The 22,583-nt window shown below is 57.2% G+C and overlaps 1 protein-coding gene across 1 annotated transcript in view; it reads left to right on the top strand.

Moving 5' to 3' along the window:
* The window catches only part of Kiaa1671 (KIAA1671 ortholog), a 54,867-nt gene that overhangs the window by 6,689 nt on the left and 25,595 nt on the right, over positions 1-22,583 (top strand). Inside the window, exon 4 of the mRNA XM_048342753.1 lies at positions 2,403-2,537. Within this exon, the coding sequence (XP_048198710.1) occupies positions 2,403-2,537 (135 nt within the window). The remainder of the gene's footprint in view (positions 1-2,402; positions 2,538-22,583) is intronic.

Raw genomic sequence — 22,583 nt, 5'->3', positions numbered from 1 at the left:
AAAGTGGATGGCATGAGTCTGGTGGGCCTGCGGGACGGGGGTTGTGGCGGATGGAAGGTCAGGCCCCGCTGGACGTAGCACCTGCTGCTTCCTCTGGCCAGTACTCGACAGGTGACAACTGGGCCTGAGCCAATGTGTCTCCTTTACTAAGAGAAGCTGAGCATAGCCGTGCATGCCTGTAATCCCAGCTACCAGGAGGCAGAGATGGGAAGGATCAAGGTTCCAGGCATCTGAAGGGGCCCATGCAGACCAGGTGTGGTGGTCAAAAGTTGGAAGTTGAGGGAGGGGTTTGGGGGGCAGTTGGGATTTGAACCCTTGTCTCCCAGGCAGCCATCCTGAGATGAGCAGAGGGGGAGCTCAGGCCTTGGGCCTCCTGTGAGTGACCCACCGCGCTCTGGGCTCCTGTTCTGGGAGCAGCGGGAGAGGAGAAGCCTAGAAATGCCCCCCTGTGCCCTGTGTGCTGGCTTCTCACTCACCAGGCTGCTGGGCTGCGTGGAGGGCACTTGGCACTGTCCCAGCCAGCTGCTGGCGTCTTCTGGTCAGAGCCGAGGGTGCAGCCATGGGTCAGCCTCAGACCACAGTCCTCCTGCCTTTACCTTCCTCACAGCTGAGATTACAGGGCGTGAGCCTTGTGCCTGGCCTGCCCCCTGAGATGGGGCCTAGCTAACGTTTCATGTCAAACCATGCCTGGTCTCCCACGCTCCTCTTGGTTGGTGGGGTCTCCAGGAATGCGTCACTGGGCTCAGCCCACCGCAGCTCTCGTGGGAGAGGGTCCGTTCCCCCAAAGAATGTGGCTGTAACCAGCGACCCCTCCCTCTCTCTTTCTCCTGAACAGTTTCTGAAACTTTACCCCAGGCCTGATTATTTTTTTCTCATTTACTTCAATGATTTATTTTAAAAGTGAGAATATTTTCCTAAGGCTCCAAAAATATTTAAAGGATCGAAAGAAAACGTTGCCGAATATCTTCCCTTTCTGTCCCTGTACTCCTCCCCACCCACAATTACACTCCTCCCTTCCTCCCCCCTCCTCTTCCTCTTTCCCTTCTCCCTTCCTCCTCCCTCTTCCTCCCTCCTCCCTCCCTCCTTCCTCCCTCCCTCCCTCCCTTCTTCCTTCCTTCATTCCCTCCTTCCTTTCCCTCTCTCTTCCTCCCTCCTCCCTCCCTCCTTCTTTCCTCCCTCCCTCCCTCCCTTCTTCCTTCCTTCCTTCCTTCCTTCCTTCCTTCCTTCCTTCCTTCCTTCCTTCCCTTCCCTCCCTCCCTCCTCCTCCCTCCCTCCCTTCTTCCTTCATTCCCTCCTTTCCTTCCCTCCTCCCTCTCTCCCTTCTCTTTCTCTCTCCTACTTTCTTTCCCTCCTTCCCTCCCTCCCTCCCTTCCTCCCTCCTTCATTCCTTCCTCTCTTGCAGAAGGTGTAGGTTGATTATCTTTCTTTCTTTGTTTTTGCCAGTCCTGGGGCTTGGACTCAGGGTCTGAGCACTGTCCTTGGCTCCTTTTTGCTCAAGTCTAGCACTCTATCATAGCACCACTTCCAGCTCTTTCTGTGTATGTGGTGCTGAGGAATGGAACCCAGGGCTTCATGCATGCTAGACAAGCACTCTACCACTAAGCCACATTCCCAGCCCTGTAGCTCCATTTTATTCCCCTCCCTCCTCACAAAGATTGTGTGGTCCCAGTGGCCACCCAGTGGGTGCTGGGTGGCAGGTGGAGGGACATGGGGACGTGAGGGACCCCAGCCGGGCCTCATCGGCTGGAATCCACCCCTGTGCAATTTCTGGGAACTCCAAGAGACAATTCTTGGGCTCGATATCTCTGCTGGCCACAGATTGTTCACCTGCCTTTTTATTTTCTTAAAAAAAAATTCACATGATGATACATTTTAGACAATGTTGGATTCAGCCCCTAGAAAACCTCCATGTTTCTGTCTTTCTGTCTCTCTCTCTCTGTCTCTGTCTCTCTGTCTCTGTCTCTCTCTTCCCCCCCTCCCCCCCCAGTCCTGGGACTAGAACTCAGGACCTCATGGTCTCATTTTCCCTTCCCACTAGAGCCTGACTCTACCACTTGAGCCACAGCTCCCCATCGGCTTTTCAGTGGTTGGCCTCACTGTAAGGAGGGTGGGCGGCTGGCATTTGTGGACACCCCTCCCCATTGTGCGGGTGGGGGGGGGCACACACAAGGATCAGGACTGCCCCCTTGTGGCTGGACTGTGGCACTGCCCTTCCTGGCCCCTGGCAGGCACAGAGCAGTTGAAATGCTTCCCTGAGGCCACACAGGGCCCAGTCTTGTGAGCACCCAGAGCCCAGATGTGCGGCTGGAAGTTGACTTTTCTTCTCTGCCAGGATGGTCGCTGGGTGTGCAGCCCTGGCCTGCACACAGGAACACTCACGTGGCCCTTTCCTGTGTTCTCAGGTGTCCCCATGGGGTGCGGACCACAGTGGTGGCCCCGGGGGCAGTGAGCATCCCCTTCGCACGCTGTCGCCCAGGGCCACGGGGCCTCGGAGGAGCCAGAGCCTCTGCAAGGAGCAGCGGGCTGGGCCGTGTATGGTGAGTGGTGCCTGAGGGCAGGTTGTGCGGTCTTGGTGGTCCTGGTGTCCTGGGTGGGGGTGGGGGGCAAGGCTGGCTGTGGCCTGAGGGGGAGAGGGCAGGCAGGCCCACAGGGGGGCCTGGAGACGCCCTGGCGGGATACCACCCCAACTGTGGACAGCATGGTGGTTGCAAGGACCTGAAGCTCTGGGGTCTGAAGGTTCTGGGTTCGAATCCTGGGTCTGGTTGTCTTGGAGATGTGGAGCCCTGTGCTGAATTCCTCTGCACTGTGGTTTCTCGAGCTGAGTCCTGGGTGTGGCTCCCTGGTTCTTGGGCCGTGTGGTGGGCCTGGCACAGGCTGTGCCCCGGTACCAGCAGTCATGGTGGCTAGGGACATGGTGAGCCTCGTTCACCTGAGCTCTGCATGGTGCCTGGGGCAGCCTCAGGTGGCTTCCGGCCTCTGAGTCCTTGGCTGGGGGGAGAGGGAGACCATGTCCACTGCACTGACCGGGTGGGCCCAGGTGGGCTCGTTGTGGTCCCTGGCAACCATGGGTTGCTCCTCCAGAAGTTGTGGTGATTGCTTGGTTGTGATGTGGCATCTCTGGTCCCTTGGCTTGGGGCTCTCTTTCTGTGGGTCAGGCTTGCTGGTTGGTTTCTAGAAGGATTCAGAAACAAGGGTCCTGGGGGGTGAGGTGAGGCCAGCCCAGCCACCTCCATGACCCCCGTGTGATATTGGATCCAGCCTTCCAGCTTCCCTGCCTCGGTTTCTTCCTCCTGCAGGCCGCAGCCTTCCTGGCCCCTGACCCCCAGGAGGCCATGGCCTTGCTTGCCGCGAGGCCCAGGGATGGCCTTACCTGCTGGTGCTTGAACCTTAGTGCCTGTGTGAAAGTTACAGCGAGGACAGTACTTCAAGCCTCTCTATAGATGGCTAGCAGGAGTCCTCCCTGAGTCCTCTAGCCCCAGGCTCCTCCTGGGTCACTCAAGGGCCTGGGGAGGTGGGGCTTGCCTTGTCTCCTCCCCCAGGTCCTCGGAGCCACACCCCCTCCTGACCTGGGAGCCTCAGGGCTCCTGCCTGCAGTCCTGGGGGTGGCCACAAGGGGGCCTAGGACTTAGCTGATCTCCTGGGCGTTGCCTCTCCCCTTCTGTAAGGAGATGGTGTTTGTGGGCTCTGAAGGAGGCCCCTAGGGGCTGGTGAACTCTCAGTGCCTCAGCTTCATGGGTGCATTTGCTTCCCCTCCCCCATTCTCCTTCTTCCTCCACTTCCTTCTCCTTTTCCTGTTCCTCCTCCTCCCTTCTTCCTCCTCTTCCTTTTTCTTGTTTATTTGTTTTGTTTTTGCTGCCAGTCCTGGGCCTTGGACTCAGGGCCTGACCTCTTGAGCCACAGTGCCACTTTCGACTTTTTTCTTTATATGTGGTGCTGAGGAATCGAACCCAGGGCTTCATGTATATGAGACGAGCACTTTACCACCAGGCCATATTCCCAGCCCCCTCCTCTTCCTTTTTCCCACCATCTAACAGGGAAACAGGCTCAGACAGAGGCTGCAGCTTGCCAGGCTGACCTTGCAGAGCTGTTCTGGGGTCCTGGCCCCTGTGGCTTCCCCTGCTCCCCCGGGGTGGCCCAGGGGACCCTGAGGAATGCTGTTTGCCATGCCTCAGTGGGTGACTGCCCACAGAGGACGAATGCCCTGAGGGATGCGCGGGATGGAGAGAGGCTTGTGTCGCATAAGAGGACCACGTGTGTTCTTTTCCCGGCAGTGTGGCCCTGTCCTTCCTTCCCACGATGGCCACTTGCCGTTCCCCAGCTGGGTCCCAGGTTGACAGTGCCATCAGAATGGCTGCTGGCCGGGTGTGGGCAAGGCCCAGAGCCTCATGGTGCCAGGGTGGCTGCCACTTCTCCAGACACTCAGTCCCCACATTGTTTCTTTTCTGCTTCCCTGCTGGTTGGAAACTCTGGGAGCTGGGAAGTTCGGAGCTCAGCCCATAGAGGTTCATTTTCTAGATGAGAACCAGCCAGGCCAGAAAGATGGCGCTCCCAGGGCCCCAAGGCGGGTGCCCATCCGTGCCCGAGATGTTTGCAATGGGAGAACGTTGTGGTTATCCGTGTACAAAATTTGTCTCAATATTCATTAGCCCACCCCTCCTCCGTCCATCATCTGTCCATTACTCTCCTCCCTCCTTCCCTCCCTCCCTCACACCCTCCCTCCCCCCCTTGCCCTTCCTCCTCCCTCCCTTTCTAGGCTAGTCACTGGCTTATCCCCACCTGCACAGCTGCCCCTCCAGTGTCCTGTGCTGCCCGTGTCCCTTAGAGCCGCAGGTCAGAGGCAGTTGCTGCCTCCTGGGGCCCCTAACATTAAACAAGTTGCCAAACTCAGAACAAAGCGACGGATACAAGGTGAAGTCAGAGGTAGCTCGGAGCACACGGCTGGGGGCTGTTTCCTACCTGGTGGAGGATGTGAGGGAGGTTTGGCTGTGGAAACAGTGGTGCAGAAGAACTTGGAGCACATGGGGCCCAGGGAAAAGCAAATGCCAAGATCCTGGGGCTTGTGCTTGATGCTGAATCATGGGAGCTGGGGGTTGGGGAGAGGATGGTCTCAGTGTCGGCCTGAGGGGCTGGTGTTCCTCAAGAAAGGTGTCCTGGAACCAGGGAATGTCACCCTATCCCCGGCCCCCTGCCTGGATGCACCAGACATGGGGCTTGGAGCACCCTCTGGTGGCAGCAGGGAGAACAGGAGGGACTCTGAAGAAATCTGGTGCTGGTTTGATATGAACCACATAAAATCCACTGCGGTTGGCATCTCAGGCCACTGGCCACCCTCGCCCTGGCTCCATTTCCAGAGCCATCGACACAGGTTTTCACGCTCCCACACCGATGGTAGATTTTAGGTACCAATTCCTCCTCCTCCTCTCCCAGCCCCTGGCAGGCTCCATCCTATTTTATACTCTGTGATTAAGAGAAATGTTCCCATTCTAGATTTATATAAGTAAAACCATACAAAACCTGTCCCTCATTGGGCACCGGTGGCCCACGCCTGTCATCCTAGCTACTCAGGCGGCTGATATCTGAGAATCCAGGTTTGCGGCCAGCCCAGGCAGGAAAGTCCATGAGACTCTTATCTCCAGTTAACTGGACAAATGCTGAAAGTGGACGTGTGACTCAAGTGGTAGAGTGCTAGCCTTGAGCGAGAAACCTTAGAAACAGCGCCTAGGCCCTGAATTTAAGCTCAAGGACTGGTATGTGCATGTGCTTGTGAGTGCACACACACACACACACACACACACACACACACACACACACACACACAATCTCTCTGTGCCTGGCATGTCATGCAATGAAACAGCTTCAGGGTTCATCTGAGTTGTAGCACAGGTTGGTGTTCAATTCTTTTTGCAGGGCCGTGTGATAGTCCACCATATCCCTCTGCTGCCTTTTCCATTCATCTCTTGTTGGACCCTGGGCTGCTTCCACCCTTTAGCCTCCGTGACTTTCAGAACACTGTGTCTCTTCTTTTAGCGTTCTTGGGTATCCGTGTGTGGGGAGATATCCTGTAATCCTGTAGGAATCCTCTTTTCATTCTTTGAGGAGCCATTGGTGAAACCATTTTCTACAGTGTCTGTGCCATTTTCCAGTCTTGCCTACACTGGCTGAGATTTCAGCCATGCCACGCCACCTTTCTCCATCTCTCCTTCCTTCCTCCCTCCCTCCCTCCTTCCCCTCTCTTCTCTTCCCTTTTCTTTTTGGTGTTCAGAATTGTAAATCTATCACTGTTGGGGATTCAGCTTGGCATTGAGGGGGAGAGGGCGGTCCCGAGACACTGCCTTTCCCCCCGCCGCCCTGGGGCTGTGTGGAAGCTAGCCACACCTATCTCCTTCCGGGTCAGAACCAGAGGGAGTAGATCTAAACCAGCCCCCACCTCTCACCAGCGAGCACGTGTGTCGTATAGGCGCCCAGAGGGTGGTTCTGTGGGAAGTGACGTTAGCCCGTGAGGGAGGTCCCAGGGAGCTGCTCTTGGATGGACAAGCTCACCAGCCTATCGCTAGCTCTTGGTCAAATCCCTCCCTTCGCTCGTCACTACTGCTGTAAGACTATTAGCCCCTCCCTTGAATAAACAGACAGCTCTTTGAAGCTTCTCCGAGAGCCTACGCGTGCCTTGCTTCCTTGGCGGGTATAGGTAGGAGGAGGGCTTCTCGCTGCCACGTGTACCTGAGGCTACCCATGTCCTCCATTCCATCTTTGCCTGCCCGCAGGTCAGGCGGCCAAGGGAGAGAGTGGAAAGGGAACACAGTTAGGAGGATAAAGCTTGGCGTCTCCGCACAAGGAGAGGTATAAATCTAGCCCGGCATATCACCACCACCAAGTTCAGAAATTCTCACCACCTCCCAACGATACCCTCTGCTCACTAGCCTCCCACTACCCCTTCCTTTTGGTAGCATTTGAACTCAGGATCATTTGGTACTTGCTAGGCCAGTGCTCCACCACTGAGCCACACCCCCAGCCCTTTGGGCTCTGTTTGTTTGTTTTTTTTTCCAGTCCTGGGGCTTGAACTCAGTGCCTGGGCACTGTCCCTGGCTTCTTTTGCTCAAGGCTAGCACTCTACCACTTGAGCCACAGTGCCACTTCTGGCCTTTTTCTGTTTATGTGGTGCTGAGGAATCGAACCCAGGGCTTCATGCATGCTAGGCAAGTGCTCAGGGATGGTCTTGCCTTGTGTTGGGGCTGGCCTAGACGTCCATCTTTTTGTTTATGCTTCCCACATTGCTGGGATGACAGGTGTGTGCCACCAGCTCGTTATTCCTGTTTGTGGCTGAGTGATGTTCTACCATATAAATACCCACTGAGGTAGATGTGTGGTGGTTGATGGCAGTTAGGGAGGTTTCTGCTTTGGGGCTCTTGTCTGCATCCATCCTTTGTCGAGCCCCATGCCCTTGTGTCCATCTCCCCTGGCTTGACACTCCTGTGCTTGTCTGCTGATTTCCCATCCATCTCTCAGCCTTCTCCCCTCATTCTAGAATCGCAGCCTGGCAGGTCCCAGCCTGGCCATGGCTCTCCATACCACCCGGTGGTCATCGGTGCCCAGTTGGCAACACTGGAAATGCTTGCTGAATGCATGAGGCCCCTGTGGGTTGACAGGCAAGTGAGGGCACTGTGTCCCCCACTAACCCAGTGAGAGGGCAGGGCCATTGTCCTTCACGGGGAACCATGGGGTGGAGTCCTGACAGGCGAGTAGGAAAGGTGACCCCTGGGGGAGGCTGCCTGGGGAGGTCCCAGGCGTCCACATGGCCTGGGGAGTGCCGAGGGGGACCCCAACACACAGCCCAGGTCCAAACTGCCCAACACATCTCCCACACTAGCTGGGCACCCATGGCTCATGCTTGCAATCACATCTCCTTAATCAGGCTGAGAGCCAAGGATCAGTGTTCAAAGCCAGCCCAAGTAAGAAAGTTCATGAGAGATAAGATATATATAAAATAGCTTATAACTCAATTGGAGAATTAACTGGCAAAAAGCTGGAAGTGGACCTGTGACTCAAGTGGGCCCATCCAGGCCCTGAGTTCAAGGGATAGCATCCAGGCCCTGAGTTCAAGCCCCAGTATCAGCAAAAATGGGCAGGGAGAGGGAAGGAGGGAGGTCACTGTGCTGAATCCCAAATGTCAGACCCGCCCCCCCACTTCCCCAGCAGCATGCATCCACCAAGGACTTTGCTGTTCCTGTGTCTGGAGCTGCCTTAGAGCTCAGGTGGGGAAGGGGCCATCCAGGGAAGTCACCATCTCTTTGGTTCCTGGTCCAAAGCAGGGGGTCTCATTGGCCAAGCAGAATTGATGTTGTGGATTTGAGTGTGAAATTGTCATTTTTATGTGCTAGAGCAAATACAGAAAGACGATAGAATAGAATGGATACATGATGGGATAGAATAGACAGATGATGGGGTAGAATAGACAGATGATAGGATGAAATAGACAGATGATAGGATAGAATAGATACATGATGGGATAGAATAGACAGATGATGGGTAGAATAGACAGATGATACAGTAGAATAGAGATGATAGGATAGACAGATGATAGAATAGACAGGTGATAGAGCAGAATAGATAGGTGATAGGATAGACAGATGATAGAATATATAATAGACAAGCATAGATAGATGATAGAATCAATAGGTGGTAGAATAGAAAAGACAGCTGATAGAATAGATGATAGAATACAGATGAGAGACTAGAATAGATAGATGATCGAATTGATAGATGATTGAATAGAGATAATGAATAGATAGGTGATAGACTAGATGATAGAATAGCATAGACGGGTGATGGATGCCTAGATGATGGAATAGAATAGACAGATGATGAATAGATGATAGAATAGAATAGACAGATGATAAAGACATAGATGATGGACTAGAATAGACAGATGATGAATAGATGATGGAAAAGAATAGACAGATGATGAATAGATGATGGAATAAGTGATAGAATAGACAGATGATGAATAGCTAGATGATGGAATAGATGATAGAATAGAATAGACAGATGATGAATAGATAGATGATGGAATAGATGATAGAATAGAATAGACAGATGATGGATAGATAGATGATAGACTAGATGATAGAATAGAATAGACAGATAATGAATAGATGATAGAATAGAATAGACAGATGATAAAGACGTAGATGATGGACTAGAATAGACAGATGATGAATAGATGATGGACTAGAATAGACAGATGATGAATAGATGACGGAATAAGTGATAGAATAGACAGATGATGAATAGATAGATGATAGACTAGATGATAGAATAGAATAGACAGATAATGAATAGAGGATGGAATAAAATAGGCAGATGATGAATAGACAATAGAATAGAATAATGTTAGAAGAGAATAGATAGGTGACAGCCAGATGGCTAATAGGCAGACAGGCACTAGTGGGGACAGCCATGATGAGGTCCTCAGGGGTCCTTGGAACCTACGGGGCCCTGGGGGTTGCAGGTCTGGGAGGTGACAGGCCAGTGAAATGGGGGTGGGGAGGACAGCAGGTGGGACTCTGGCCCAGGGCACCAGCTTCAGCTATGCTCAGTCACAGCTTCTTGCCTCTTGTAGGGTCTAGGTGTCTTCCAGAACCACCACATTTCCTGTGCAGTGACCAGAAACGACCACCAGGGGGCAGGGAGAAGACCTGTTTCTATTGTTGGTTCTTTTTTTTTTTTTTTTTGCCACTCTTGGGGCTTGAACTCAGGGCCTGAGCACTGTCCCTGAGCTGCTTTTGCTCAAGGCTAGCACTCTAGCGCTTGAGCCACAGCGCCACTTCTGGCCTTTTTCTGTTTATGTGGTACTGAGGAATCAAACCCAGGGCTGCATGTGTGCTAGGCAAGCACTGTACCACTAAGCCACATTCCCAGCCACATTTGTTCTTATTATTAGTATTTTTGTTTTGTTTTGAAGGTACTGAGTTAGAACTCAGGGCCTCACAATTACTTGGTTTGCTCACTAGGCTGGTGCTCTACTACTTGGGCCATATCAGTAGCCTTGCTTTTTGGTGGCTAATTGGAGAAGAATCTCACAGACTTTCTTTCTGGAGCTGGCTTTGAACCACAATCCTCAGATCTCAGCCTCCTGAGTACCTGGGATCACAGATGTGAGCCACTGGCACCCAGCAGTTACCAGCCTTGAATTCCATCTGTGTTACGTCAGAGCCTCTCGTCAGAATGTGACCAGCCTCTGTTTCCCGGGCATTTAGGTCCAGTGACTGCATAGCTCAGGAATTAATCTCAATGTGTGCCAGGCTCTGCCCCGTCCTGTTAGGCCTTGGTGTGTTTCTATCTCATGAGCCTGGTGCCCAGGAGGTCCTGGGGTCCCGCGAATCCTTGGCAGTGCCCACAACCCTGGTGTCCTACTTACCTTCCTGACCAAGAAATGATTTTCTGGGAAAAGTTGTCTTTGGTTTATGGGGGAGGCATGGGTACCCCCAGAATGACAGGGAATAGAAATGTCACTTCTGGCTTCACAGAGATAGTGAATCTTCTACTTGAGTGGAGAAACATCTAAAAGAATGTCCTTGAAGCCTCAGCTTCAGGCCACCTCCTCTGAGAAGCCCTCCAGGGCTGCACCTTTTCCTCTGTGCTCAGCTATTCCAGGCCCCATTCTGAAGAGCTTTTCTCTGTGGACCATGACTCCCCTCTCCTGGCCCCCTAGCTCTCACTGATTGAGGTCCAGGGGTCCCCTCTGCCTCTCCTGCAGCCCTTTGAGGGTGGCAGGAGGCTGTCAGATGGTCTTAGTTATGCCCACTACACTATTCATGCCAGCCTGAGGTTTCCACTTGCTGTTCCTTCCCTCCTCCTTTGTTTGGTCAGTGAGCTGGGGCACAGAGACGTTAAGTCAGAGCCCAGTGACCCACAGCAAGCCATTGCACCACTCAGCACACTGAGCCAGCGCCCTCCCCCTACCCATGACACACTGTGAAATCCCCTCCCTGAGTCTGTGCTGTGGCCCTTCAGGGCTTGAAGACACCCTATGCCTGGCTCCCAGGGCCCCATGGGGGTCAGAGTTGAGCACACAGCAGACCCGCCCTCCGGTCTTGACTGACTGCTGCCAGATGACTGCATTCTGCAGGTCTCATTCAGAGGGGAGGGAGTGGGGGTGCACTGCTCTTCAGGAAGCAGTTACAGAGACACCTCCTAAGTTCTGGGTGTGGGCTGGAGTCTGAGCCCCTTCCCCAGCGGGGCTGTGGCCAGCTCGGGCCTGAGCCAGCTTCTCGGGAGGTGGGGAGGCAGGCGGCCCGCGTGGCGGTGGCCACGTGGCTGTGGCTGCAAGCCTGGCTGCTGTTGAATGATTCATGCCTTGAACTTGACTCTGGGGGCGGTGGACGGGGGCGGGAGGAGGCCCGGGGAGGAGCCGGGAGCGGAGCGTGGCGCTGGCGGTGTGGTGGTGCTGGTGGTGCGGTGGAGCTGGGTGGCCATGGAGTATTACTACTGCCCCAGCCTGCTCAAGCTGCTGGGCACCTTGTGGGTGAGTGGGGCCGTCTGGGACCCTGCGCCGCCTCCCCGTGGCCAGGCTCCACCACGGGAAGGGCATGGGGAGAGGGGGAGGACCTGGGGGAGGGGAGTCAAGGAGGAGTGTGGGGACCCGCGGTCCCCTACATCTGCCCTGTGGGGGCGTCCAGGCCTGGGCACCCATGGGGGCCTTGTCCGTGTGCGCCTGAGAGCCCAGCCGCGTGTCTTGGATTTCGAGTGTGGTTTCATTGAGAGGGGGTCCCCTGGCTCCGTAGGGTGGGAGCACGTCTCGGCTGCTTTCGTGTTGTGGAAATAATAGATTTGGGCGTCTTTCCCCCAAGCATACTTATCCAAGATGGGAAAGCCCCCCTCTCCCATTACACTGAATTTTCTCCTTACTGGAGCAGATGGGGGGTGCGGGGAGAGGGACAGCTCTCTGTTTCTGCTGAATTGCCCTGGTTGGGGAGCCTGTGGAAGTGCCTTGTGTGTGGGTCCACGGTTCCCAAAGCTTGTTTGGTTGCTGAGGCAGATGTGCTGTGCAACCCCAGGCCAGCTGCTTGCCCTCTCTGGGTCTCTGTCTCCTCACCCCTGACACAAGCAGGTGGGCCTGGCTGGGCGTGGGTTTGCGGACACCTTGCAGGGTGTGTGAACAGGCCCTCCTTTGGGAGCGGGTCCTGGAGGTCAGTCTAGGAGTTTCTGGAACATTTGCTACTGCCCTGAGAATGCCCAGAAGGAAAAGTCTTGGAAAATATGATTTCTCCCCATTCTGAATGTTTGCAAATGCTTCCGATGCCTTCACACACACACACACACACACACACACACACACACACACACACACACAGAACTTTCTGGAGTTCCTAAAAATACAACTTTGGGAGACTAGTGTCCCACCCCCACCCCACTCCTCCCAGCCTGGGTGGGGGCCTGGCCTTCGCTGTCGTAACTGAGTCGGCAAGCAGTCTCGGGGAACTCGCATAAGAATCTGGAGGGGTCACAGTTCGTGGTTCTGGAATCCGTGGACCTGTGCTGGTGTGGAACTCGGGTCAAATGTTCAGTGCAATGGGAAGAAGACAGACTCTCTTCCCAACCGTGGGCTCTCCCCTCACTGTGGGGTCTCTCCTGACTGTGGGGTTTCCCCTAACTGTGGGGTCTCCCCTGACCGTGGGCTCTCCTCTGACCGTGGGCTCTCCACTCACTGTGGGGTCTCCCCAACTGTGGGGGTCTCCTGTGACTGTGGGCTTTCCCCTGACCATGGGCTCTTCCCAATTGTGGGGTCTCCCCTGACTGTGGGCTCTCCCCTCACTGTGGGGTCTTCCCAACCATGGGGGTCTCCTGTGACTGTGGGTTCTCCCCTGACACTGGTGTGCTTATGGTTGACGGTTAAAAGTTGCACAAGGAATTGGAGCGCAGGGCATGTTGGATTGGAAGTACTTGGTGCTTGGTACTCTGGGGGACGTGATCCTGGAAAACTTCTATACACATGCAAAGGGCCTGGGTTATGTGCAAAGGAGCTAGCCCCTGCCAGTGGTGGGTTGCAAGATTGGGTCTGGAAGGAGCCTGGCCGGTGTGGGAAGGGTGGACAGAGCCACAGCTCCTCTCTGCCTCTCACCACCCTTCATGTGATGGGGACAGGTCTTTTCCTCCTCGAGCCTAAGTTTCCCCATCTGGACCATAAAGGAAAAGCAGTTTTGAAGTCTCCTGGATGTGATGTGGGGAGGAATTTCTGCCATCACCCACATCCCGTGGGATGGGTGATCAGGCGCAGGGCCTGGCACCAGTGCCTGCAGCCTCCATAGAAGCTGCCCGGAGGATGGGCATGTACCAGTTCCTTGAGCGGTGGTCTGTGTGTGACAGAGCCGTGTGGCTGGAGTTGGCTACAACCCCACCCCTCAGCTTTTGCCTCTCCAGGGTGGGGTACAGTGCCTGTGTCCCCTCACCAGGCCTTGGAGCTGGTGCTCAACTCTGACAGCTGGGAGCTGCTGGGAGGTGGAGTGTCATCTTTCCTAGGAAGGGAAGCCCTCAGGGGCTTCACACCGACTGCCCTGAGCTGGGGTGCCTGCCCCGACTGTGCGTCCCTGAGTTAGGGTACGTCCCCCCACTGCATGTCCCTGAGCTGGGGTGCCTGCCCCCCACTGTGTGTCCCTGAGTTGAGGTGCCTGCCCCTCCTCACTTTGTGTCCCTGAGCTAGGGTGCCTGCCCCCCTACTGTGTGTCCTGCGCTGGGGTGCCTGCCCCCCTACTGTGTGTCCTGCGCTGGGGTGCCTGCCCCCCTACTGTGTGTCCTGAGTTGAGGTGCCTGCCCCTCCTCACTGTGTGTCCCTGAGCTGGGGTGCCTGTCCCCCACTGTGTCCTGAGCTGGGGTGCCTGCCCCCACTGTGTGTCCTGAGCTGGGGTGCCTGTCCCCCACTGTGTCCTGAGCTGGGGTGTCTGTCCCCCACTGTGTGTCCTGAGCTGGGGTGTCTGTCCCCCACTGTGTGTCCTGAGCTGGGGTGTCTGTCCCCCACTGTGTGTCCCTGAGCTGGGGTGCCCCCATCACTGTGTGTCCTGAGCTGCGGTGCCTGTCCCCCACTGTGTTTCCCTGAGCTGGGGTGTCTGGCCCCTCCCCCACTGTGTGTCCCTGAGCTGGGGTGCCTGTCCCCACTGTGTGTCCTGAGCTGGGGTGTCTGGCCTCTCCCCCACTGTGTGTCCCTAAGCTGCTGTGCCTGTCCCCACTTTGTGTCCTGAGCTGGGGTGCCTGTCCCCCACTGTGTTTCCCTGAGCTGGGGTATCTGGCCCCACCCCTACTGTGTGTCTCTGAGCTGGGGTACCCGGCCTCCCCTCACAGTGTCACTGGGCCCTGAGCCTCACTGATTGTCTGGTGACCCCCTGTTAGCCAGGTTGGCCCATGTTTTATAACCAGCTTTAAGTATGTGGGGTTTTGATGCACATCTGGTAGTGAAATGATTTTGCTGGTGCCTAGGGAGAAACCTTAGCCCTACTCCTGATGGTCACCTGCTCCAGACTGCCCCTTATGGTCACCCCCTGAGGCCTGCGCCTGACGGTCACCCTCTCTGGCCTGCCCCTGACGGTTACCCACTATGGTCACCCGCTCGCTGTCTGTGAGGCTGACTGCGAGCTCCCCCGTGAGCCAGGCCCTTCCATGTGCTTGCTTTCCATGTCTGCCTCATGTCACCCAGCTTCACCCACCAAGCGGGACGTTTCCTTCTTCTCTGAACACTGTGTTGTCCGTCTGCCTGTCTGCCTGTCTGTCTGTGTGACCGCAGTGACCATGGCCGTGGCAGCTTCTGGCTCCATGAACACTGCCTTTCTTTTGCATATACAATGGCAGAGGGGTTGCCCTGTCTTTTTTTTTTTTTTAATCTCATTTCAACTTTTTAAAATGATGCCTTGGCTGGAACTCCTCTGATTTGTGGGGATATTACAGAGGCGGCGGAGATGGGGAAGGCCAGCCGGCTTTGCCTGGTGGCCCTGGGAGGAGCTCATTCATCACCACTGTAGAAAGTACAGCGGAAGGCTGAGCTCAGTGGCTCAAGCCTGTCATCCCAGCCACTTGGGAGGCAGGGACGGAGGGACCGAGGGAAGGAAGGACGGCAGGTTGAGGTTCTCAGGACTCCATCGGGGCGTCACCCCAGCCTCAGGGGAGCCCCAGGGGTGGCACGGGGAGCACACACACAGGAGGACTGCAGTCCTGGCCGGCCTGGGCCATGTGGGCCATGTGGGGGATGCCGCACTGCTCCGCTCGCCACTTCCCTGTTCTGGTCTGACTTCCTGCAGTTGGGTCCCAGGCCAGTCCCACTTCGTGTCCCCCACTTTGCATTGACTCTGAAGCCGGACCTCAGGGCCGTGTGTGCTGCCTGGCACCTCCAGTCCTGGTGGCCGCCAGTGCAGTGGACGCAGCCTCCCACCTGGCTTCGGGAGCACCCTGCACCCCAGGATAGTGCCTGGGTGCCTAGGCGGAGCCGGCAAGGCCGGGCCTCCTGTGCCTGGCTGGGCTGTGAAGGTCCCTGAGGGCGGCTTCTCAGCTGCGGTTCTGACGTGAGGGCCGCTTTGCTGCTGGGGTTCCGACGTGAGCATCCTGGAGGGCCGTTTCGCTGCTGGGGTTCCGCTGTGAGCAGCCACTTCTCTGCTGGGGTTCCGGGAGGAGGACTAGGTTTCTATTTGAGATCATTAGTAACCCTAGCTCAAGGTTGCCTCCGCCCCGCCCAGGGAGTCACTTAATCCCCTCCATGATGAGATAAGGTGGGCAGACAGCCCAGGCCTGCGCCCTGTGCGCCCGCCCCCAGCTGCTTGCTGTGGTTGCCTTAGCAACCGGGTTAAAAAATAGCAGTGGGACCGTCCCCTCCTGTCGTACCCAGATCCGGTGGGTGTGATCCCACTCTCCCCACAGTGCCCCTCCTCTCATCCCAGGGCCATTATGCACTTGGGGAAACTGAGGCATGGGTGGGCCTGGCACCTCCCCCACCCCCACAGCCTGGATGGATCCCAGCCTCCCCCGCCGTTGCCGCCACTCCCCAGTAGAAGGCAGGCACCGGGTTGCTCTCTGGGGGAAACAGACCCACCGGGGAGGGGACGGGTGCTTGCCTTGGGTGGGGATTGTCCTGGGTGGGAGGGAAGCAGGCGCTCACTTGTTGGGGGGAGGGCTCCTGGGGGGGAGGGAAGCCGGCGCTTACCTGGGGGGGGCTTGTCCTGGGGGGAAGGGGGAAGCAGGTACCCAGCTCAGCCTGACTCAGCTGCTTTCTGGCTATTCTCCAAGTCACAGGCTGGTCCCAAGCCTCAGTTTACTTATCTGTGGATGGGACTTGGGAAGACTGCCAAGCATCAGCCAAGGTAGGGGGTGCTCACTGTCTCGGTGTTGTTTTGGGGGGCAGAGCACCCCTCCTCTCTCTCCCAGGCTGCCCCCGTGCCTGCCAGGGTGGGCCTCCGTGACTTTCTGTCCCATGTTGCCCACAGCAAAGGCAGCTTGTCTTGGGGTGCAGCTCGGGGCCTCGGGAGGGGCCTGGGATGTGGAGGCCCAGAGCCCACCTGGGTCTGTGGATGTGGCCTCGGGCAGTGGGCGTGGCCTCTGAGCCGCACCCACCCCCAGCCTACTTGCTCGTCGCCCCCTGGTGGGCCCAGTCGCCATTGCTACTCCATTCAGCAGCTCCCTGCAAGACAGGCTTGTGTGGCTGAAGAGCAGAGGAGCTGAAGCGCCCGCTCATCACTGGGCTGGGAGCCAGGACCCCGAGGCCTGCCCTGCAGGGCCCTGAGCTCCAACCCTCCCCCCCACCTCCCAGCCTCTTCCTTCTCTGCCCAGCCCTCCCTCCTGGAGCTTAACTCCTGGTCACACCTGCGCAGGACCAGGTGCTCTGCCACCTGAACCACACCCCGCCTCCTATAGGCTTCCCAGGGTTGTTGCTGGGATGACGGGCATGAGCCCGAGCCAGCAGCGGGGTGAGAAGGGCTTTCAGGAGCTGTGTGTGTGTGCATGTGCGTGTGCATGCATGTGCGTGCACATATATCTGCGTGTCTGTATGTGTGAATATGTATATGTGCATGTGTGTGAATGTGTGTGCATGTGCACATATATGTGTGTGTGTGTTTGTGTGTTTGTGTCATGAGGCTTGAACTCTAGGCATAGGCACTATCCCTGAGCTCTTCAGCTCAAGGCTAACACTCTACCACAGGAGCCACAGTGCCACTTCTGGTTTTCTGGTGGTTATTGGAGATAGGAGTCTCGTGGACTTCCCTGCCTGGGCTGGCTTTGAGCTGCGATCCTCTGATCTCAGACTCCTGAGTCGCTAGCATTACAGGTGTGAGCCACCGGCCCTCAGCTCCAGAAACTTCTCTTGCCAGGCAGGGCTGGGGCCCCAAGTGTCTAGGATTCCAGGCATGAGCCACCAGCACGTTTAATAAAGAACAGCACTGTCTCTGTGGCCGTACATTTTAGTGCTGACCCAATGCTGGGGAAATGGGACGCTTGGAGGGTCGTGTTCTGTGCTTGGAGAGCTGGAACCACAGAGGCCACTGCAGGTTTGGTGTCTTGGGGCCTCTCTCCCTGGCTTTTGAGGGCCTCCCCTGCCCAGACTTGGAAATATAGCTGCATTCTGCAGTGCCCAGCAGGATTCTGTGTAGATTCCTTCATTCCGTCCTCACCGCAGCCCTGGTAGGGAGACATCCCCTCAGAGAGGTTATGTCACTTGCAGAAGGCCACCCAGTGCCAGCACACCAGCAGTGAAATCGAGATTTGATCCCAGCCCGCACTAGGTTAGCTTATTTGGCCTTGGTCCTGTGGGAGGTTCTTTTTTTGTTCATTTTTTAAACTTTCGCTGTTGAATTTGCAGACATTTCCTGTGATTGTGCTGAACCCCACCCTCACCCTATTGAGGGCCTAGATGGGAAAGGAGGGGAGCCCCCCACCGCCCCCCAGCGCTGCCCCAGCTTGCCTGGGCTGCCTGGCCTGGTTGGCTGCCTTCCCAGGGGTGTGGAGGGGCGGCTGCCTCCTTCCCTCCTTCCCTCCCCTCCCTCCTTCCTTCCCCTCCCTCCCCTCCTTCTCTCCCTTCCCCCCCCCACCCCGCTCCTGCCCGTTGTTTGTGTGGCTCCCACACACTGAGAAAGCTGCCTTTGTCCTCCACCCTTAACTGGCCAGCCTGAGGCTGGGCTGGGAACAGAGCTGGGACCCAGCGAGTCTCAGGTGGGCCCCTCTGCTCCTCATCTGGGCACAGCCAAGAGTCACACCTGTATCTCCCGTGGGAGGGAGGCTAGCAGCCCCTCTAGAGGACGGCTCTGACCCACCTCCACTCCTCAAGGCCTCCCCTGTGAGGGTAGGTGCAGTGGCAGCCTTCTTGTTTTTCTGGTAGCAAACCTTCCACTCAGACTACTGTTAACGTCTTGATTTTGGCTTCACGCTGGCTAGGCGGGTGCTCTTGCCAACTGAGCCATGCCTCCAGCCTCCTTTTTGATGGTTATTTTTGAGGCAGGGCCTCACTTTAGGCCCAGACTGTGATCTTCTTACTTTGGTTCCCCTGGTAGCTGGAGTAAGGCACTTGAGATGAGGTCACACCAACTTCTTTTAGCCCAGGCTCATCTTGAATTGCAGCTTGCACCCTTCCTTCTCTGCCTCCAAGTTGCTGGGCTTAGAGGCTTCAGCTTCTGCACCTGGTGGGGTGGACCAGTGACTTTTTCCTTCGGGGCCTCAGTTTCTTCATCTGTTGTGCAGATGGGCAGAGAGAATGGTGATACCCTGTCCTCCCTTTTTGTCGGTTGTGGGACTTGAACCCAGGGCCTGGGCACTGTCCCTGAGGTCTTCAGCTCAAGGCTAGCGCTCTACCACTTTGAGCCATAACACCACTACAGGTTTTCTGGTGGTTTATTGGGGCTGGCTTTGAACACCATGATCCTCAGATCTCAGCCTCCTGAGTAGCTGGGACAATAGGCTTGAGCTGCCAGCCCCTGGCTCCCCAACCCTTCTCATAGCTCATGCATCTGTTCATGAGGGCTCCTGGCCCGGGAGACAGAGGCCACCTGTGGTGCTCCAGGTCGGAGGCCACCCAGTGGGTCAGGTGCTGGGACTCAGTGTTGTGCAACGTGGTTGAGGTGGGGGCCGGGGGCCTCCTGAACGGCTGAGGGTCAGCATGCAGCTGTTAGGGTGACCAGCCAGGGGTTTGTTGAGTGAATGCACGACGGACATGCTCTGATTTGGGGCGGTACTTGCTGTGTGCAGCTGCCGTGCGCGGTGGGGAGAGGCAACAGTTCGTTGACCCTCCGCAGCCAGCTCAGGTTCCCCCATCCTCGTGTATGGAAGGGATGGATGGATGGCTCCCCCTTCTTTCTCCCTCTTAATCGCATTCTCTCTTTCTCATCCGGAGAGTTTTCTAGTGAGAACAGCGTTCACATCAGTGCCCCTGGGGCCCCAGGCTGCCCCAGTTTGCAGGCTTGGCACTGTTTATAGCCACAGTCGGAGCACACTGCACCCCGGGGGCCCCAACTCTGCCGCACTCTGCTCCCTGTGCCCGCCTCCCAGCCCTCCAGCCACGCCCAGATGGCCTCTGGACCACACCGGAGTGAGCCTGGTGGGTACCACTGTGTGGCCCCAGGCCAGCGGCTTCACTTCTCTGGGCCCTGAGTCTCCGCCTGTAGAATGGGAGCCCAGGCAGAGCCCAGGCGAGGTGGCGCTGTTGGGAGGCTCAGGCCGCAGGGTGTGTGGCATTGACATCACATAGGATGATGCAATGCGTGACATCATAGGGTACATTGTGACGTCATTGGTGTGGTGGCGCAGCGACATCATGCAGCAATGGGAGAGGTTGAGTAGCTTGCTCGGGGTCACACAGCTAATAGGCAGTTGTGTGTGTGTGTGTGCATGCATGTGTGTGTGTGCATGTGCATGTCCCTGTGTGTGTGCGAGTGAATCTCAAATCCGCCATCACGCCGGATGCTTCAGTGTGCGGGCAGGGGAGGGGGTAGGCGATCATTAGTGAGCAAAGACAAGACAATAAGCCAAGTGAGGCCGTATTTTAATTCAGTCTAGATTTTAAAAATAAAACTGGCGGCTCACGCCTGTCATCCTAGCTACTCAGGAGGCTGAGATCTGAAGATCACAGTTCAAAGCCAGCCCAGGCAGGTAAGGCCCCGTGAGACTCTTATCTCCAACCAACCACTCAAAAGCTAGAAATGGCGCTGTGGCTCAAGGGGTAGAGCACTAGCCTTGAGCACATAGAAGATCAGGGACAGCAGCCAGGCCCTGAGTTCAAGCCCCAGGACTGGCAAAAATAAATAAGTGAAAATGAAAACAACGGCAGAAGTGGGCGATGAACAGAGAATCAATACTGTAACGGGCTCTGGGCTCCCTGCCCCTCCCCCTTTGACCTCTGGCTCCGCCCAGCCGGCCCTGCGCCAGGGAGCAAAGCCTCTTCATTCCCAACAATCAGGTCCCAAGAGTTCCTGACCCTGTGGCCCCTGGGACAGAGACCTGCATAGCAAAGCCTTTGTGCCCACTGGTGCCATCCATGCCCACTGGTGCCATCCGTGCATACCCGTACCACCTGTGCCCACTGGCACCATCCGTGCCCACTTATGCCATCTGTGCCATCCATGCCCACCCGTGACACTTGTGCCTGGCCACCCATGCCCACTGGTGCATCTATGCCCCCTTTGCCCACCTATGCCACCCATGCCCACTGGTTCCATCCATGCCACCCATGCCCATGGGTGCCATCCATGCCACCTGTGCCTTCCATCTGGTCTGTGAAGGAGTGAGTGGGTTAGAAATGTGGAGAGGAAGGGGTCTCTCTTGAGGCCTTTGACCAGCCAATATTCGTTCCAAAGCTGGGGAGGTGGGGCAGCCGTGCCAATCTGGATATCAGAGGTGGCATTGGAACAACACAGATTGACCAAGCCCTGGCGGGGGGTCTGGCAGGCCTGTGGAACGCAGCCCAGGCCGGCCCCTGTGCCCCTGTGTGGCCTCCTGGCTGTGTGGCCTCAGGCAGGGGCCTCTACAGCTCTGAGTCCCTACTGTGGGAAAGCGCCTCCAGCAGGTGAGCCTCTAGTCTGCCCCTCCATGCACGTGCACCCCCATCCTCACACCCTGCTGGCTTGTGGGCTCCCCTGTCCTCCAGCTCCATAAGGGTTAAAGCCCGGAGCTCACGTGACCGCATGGGGCGGAGCAGGGCAGGCTGCCAGCCTGGGACGGGCCAACGCGGCCACGGTTGCCACGGCAACCCACCCCATCCCAAAATACACAGCCCAGCCCAGAACCTCCTGTGTTGGGGGGACGTCCAGGGTGGCTCACCTGGCTCCTGGCTGCAGCTGCCTTCCAGGGAGGGCTGGGAGGAGGGGAGCAGAGGAGGAGTCAGAGAGAGAGAGAGAGAGAGAGAGAGAGAGAGGAGATGAGATGAGATTGTGGAAGCCCAGAGCCAAGCGGGAGGAGAAAGCCTGAGACACCCACAGAGACCTGAGAGGGAGACCAACAGACAGACAAACAGCCAGGACCGACAGCCACGCCACGGGCTCCCAGGATGCCGCCTGGAGTCGGCTGCCAGCCCTTCCAGGCCTCTTGGGGTCCCCCGTCTCCCCCGTCCATGCCCCCCACTTGCGCAGTCAGGCCACTGCAGAGACAGGAGGCGGGCAGCATGTGAGGTCCCTGGCGGTCCCGAGGGAGGGCTAGCAGTTGGGACCTGGGTGGGGGAGCCAGTGAACAGGACAGAAAGAGGGACGTGAGCTCTGGCTCTCTGGCTCCAGCGGCTGCGTCTCTCCCCGGCCCCTCCTGCATTCCTGGGCCGTCGACCCCCCCCCCCCCCCCCGCCCAGCTGAGGCTGATGTCATCCACTGCTCTGCCGGCCCCCGGGCCCTGGGGTGGGGGGGGCTGTCTCCGGAAGTGAGTGAGCGGCCTCCTGCTGGCCGCCAGGTTTAGAGACAGACTCTAGCTCAGGACAGAAAACCTGCCGGGTCAGGTGAGTGGCCCCTGGCCCTGAGCAGAAGCAGCAGGACAGTGGGCCGGGGACAGCGGCCGGGAGCTGGGGAGGGGGGGTGTGAAGCAGCCAGGGCCCGCCAGCCTGGAGGAAAGGGGGCACCCACGCCCCATCCCACCCCCAGCCCTTGGGGACTGTCACGCCCTGGACTGAGTGGCGGAGCTCCACTGCTCTGGGCTCATCCAGCGTGGACCGGCCCTCCCTGGCACTCCCCCCCTCCCCCGGCCCTCGAGCTCAGCCAAGTGCAGCCACTCTTGCTCTGGCTGAGGAGCACCGCTGGGTTTTCCATCTGTGCCCTGCAGCTCACCGTGGGGCCAGGCCGCCGGCGTGTTAGTCGGTGCTCTCCGTGTCTGGACGCAGCCTCCTCCAGGCGGGCCTCATGGATTACCTGGGGGACAAGCTCACCGTGGCCCAGTCGCACATGACGCAGTGGGTGGGCACCATGCGCAGGTCCCTCCAGGACGCCCTCAACCTGGTGACCGCCACGGTGAGCCACGAGCGGGCCAGCGGGGAGTCTGCCGGCCGCACCCCCTTCAAACGCACCTCGTCCTTCCGACACCTGGCCTCTCGGGGCCGAGAATCTTTCCGCCGCTTTTCTGCCCGGAGCCAGCAGCGCTTCTCGTCCCTCAGG

The sequence above is a fragment of the Perognathus longimembris genome, chromosome 3, assembly GCF_023159225.1.
Source record: "Perognathus longimembris pacificus isolate PPM17 chromosome 3, ASM2315922v1, whole genome shotgun sequence".
Lineage (NCBI taxonomy): Eukaryota > Metazoa > Chordata > Mammalia > Rodentia > Heteromyidae > Perognathus > Perognathus longimembris.
Note: the sequence above shows the minus strand (reverse complement) of the source record. Positions and strands in the feature narration are given on the sequence as shown.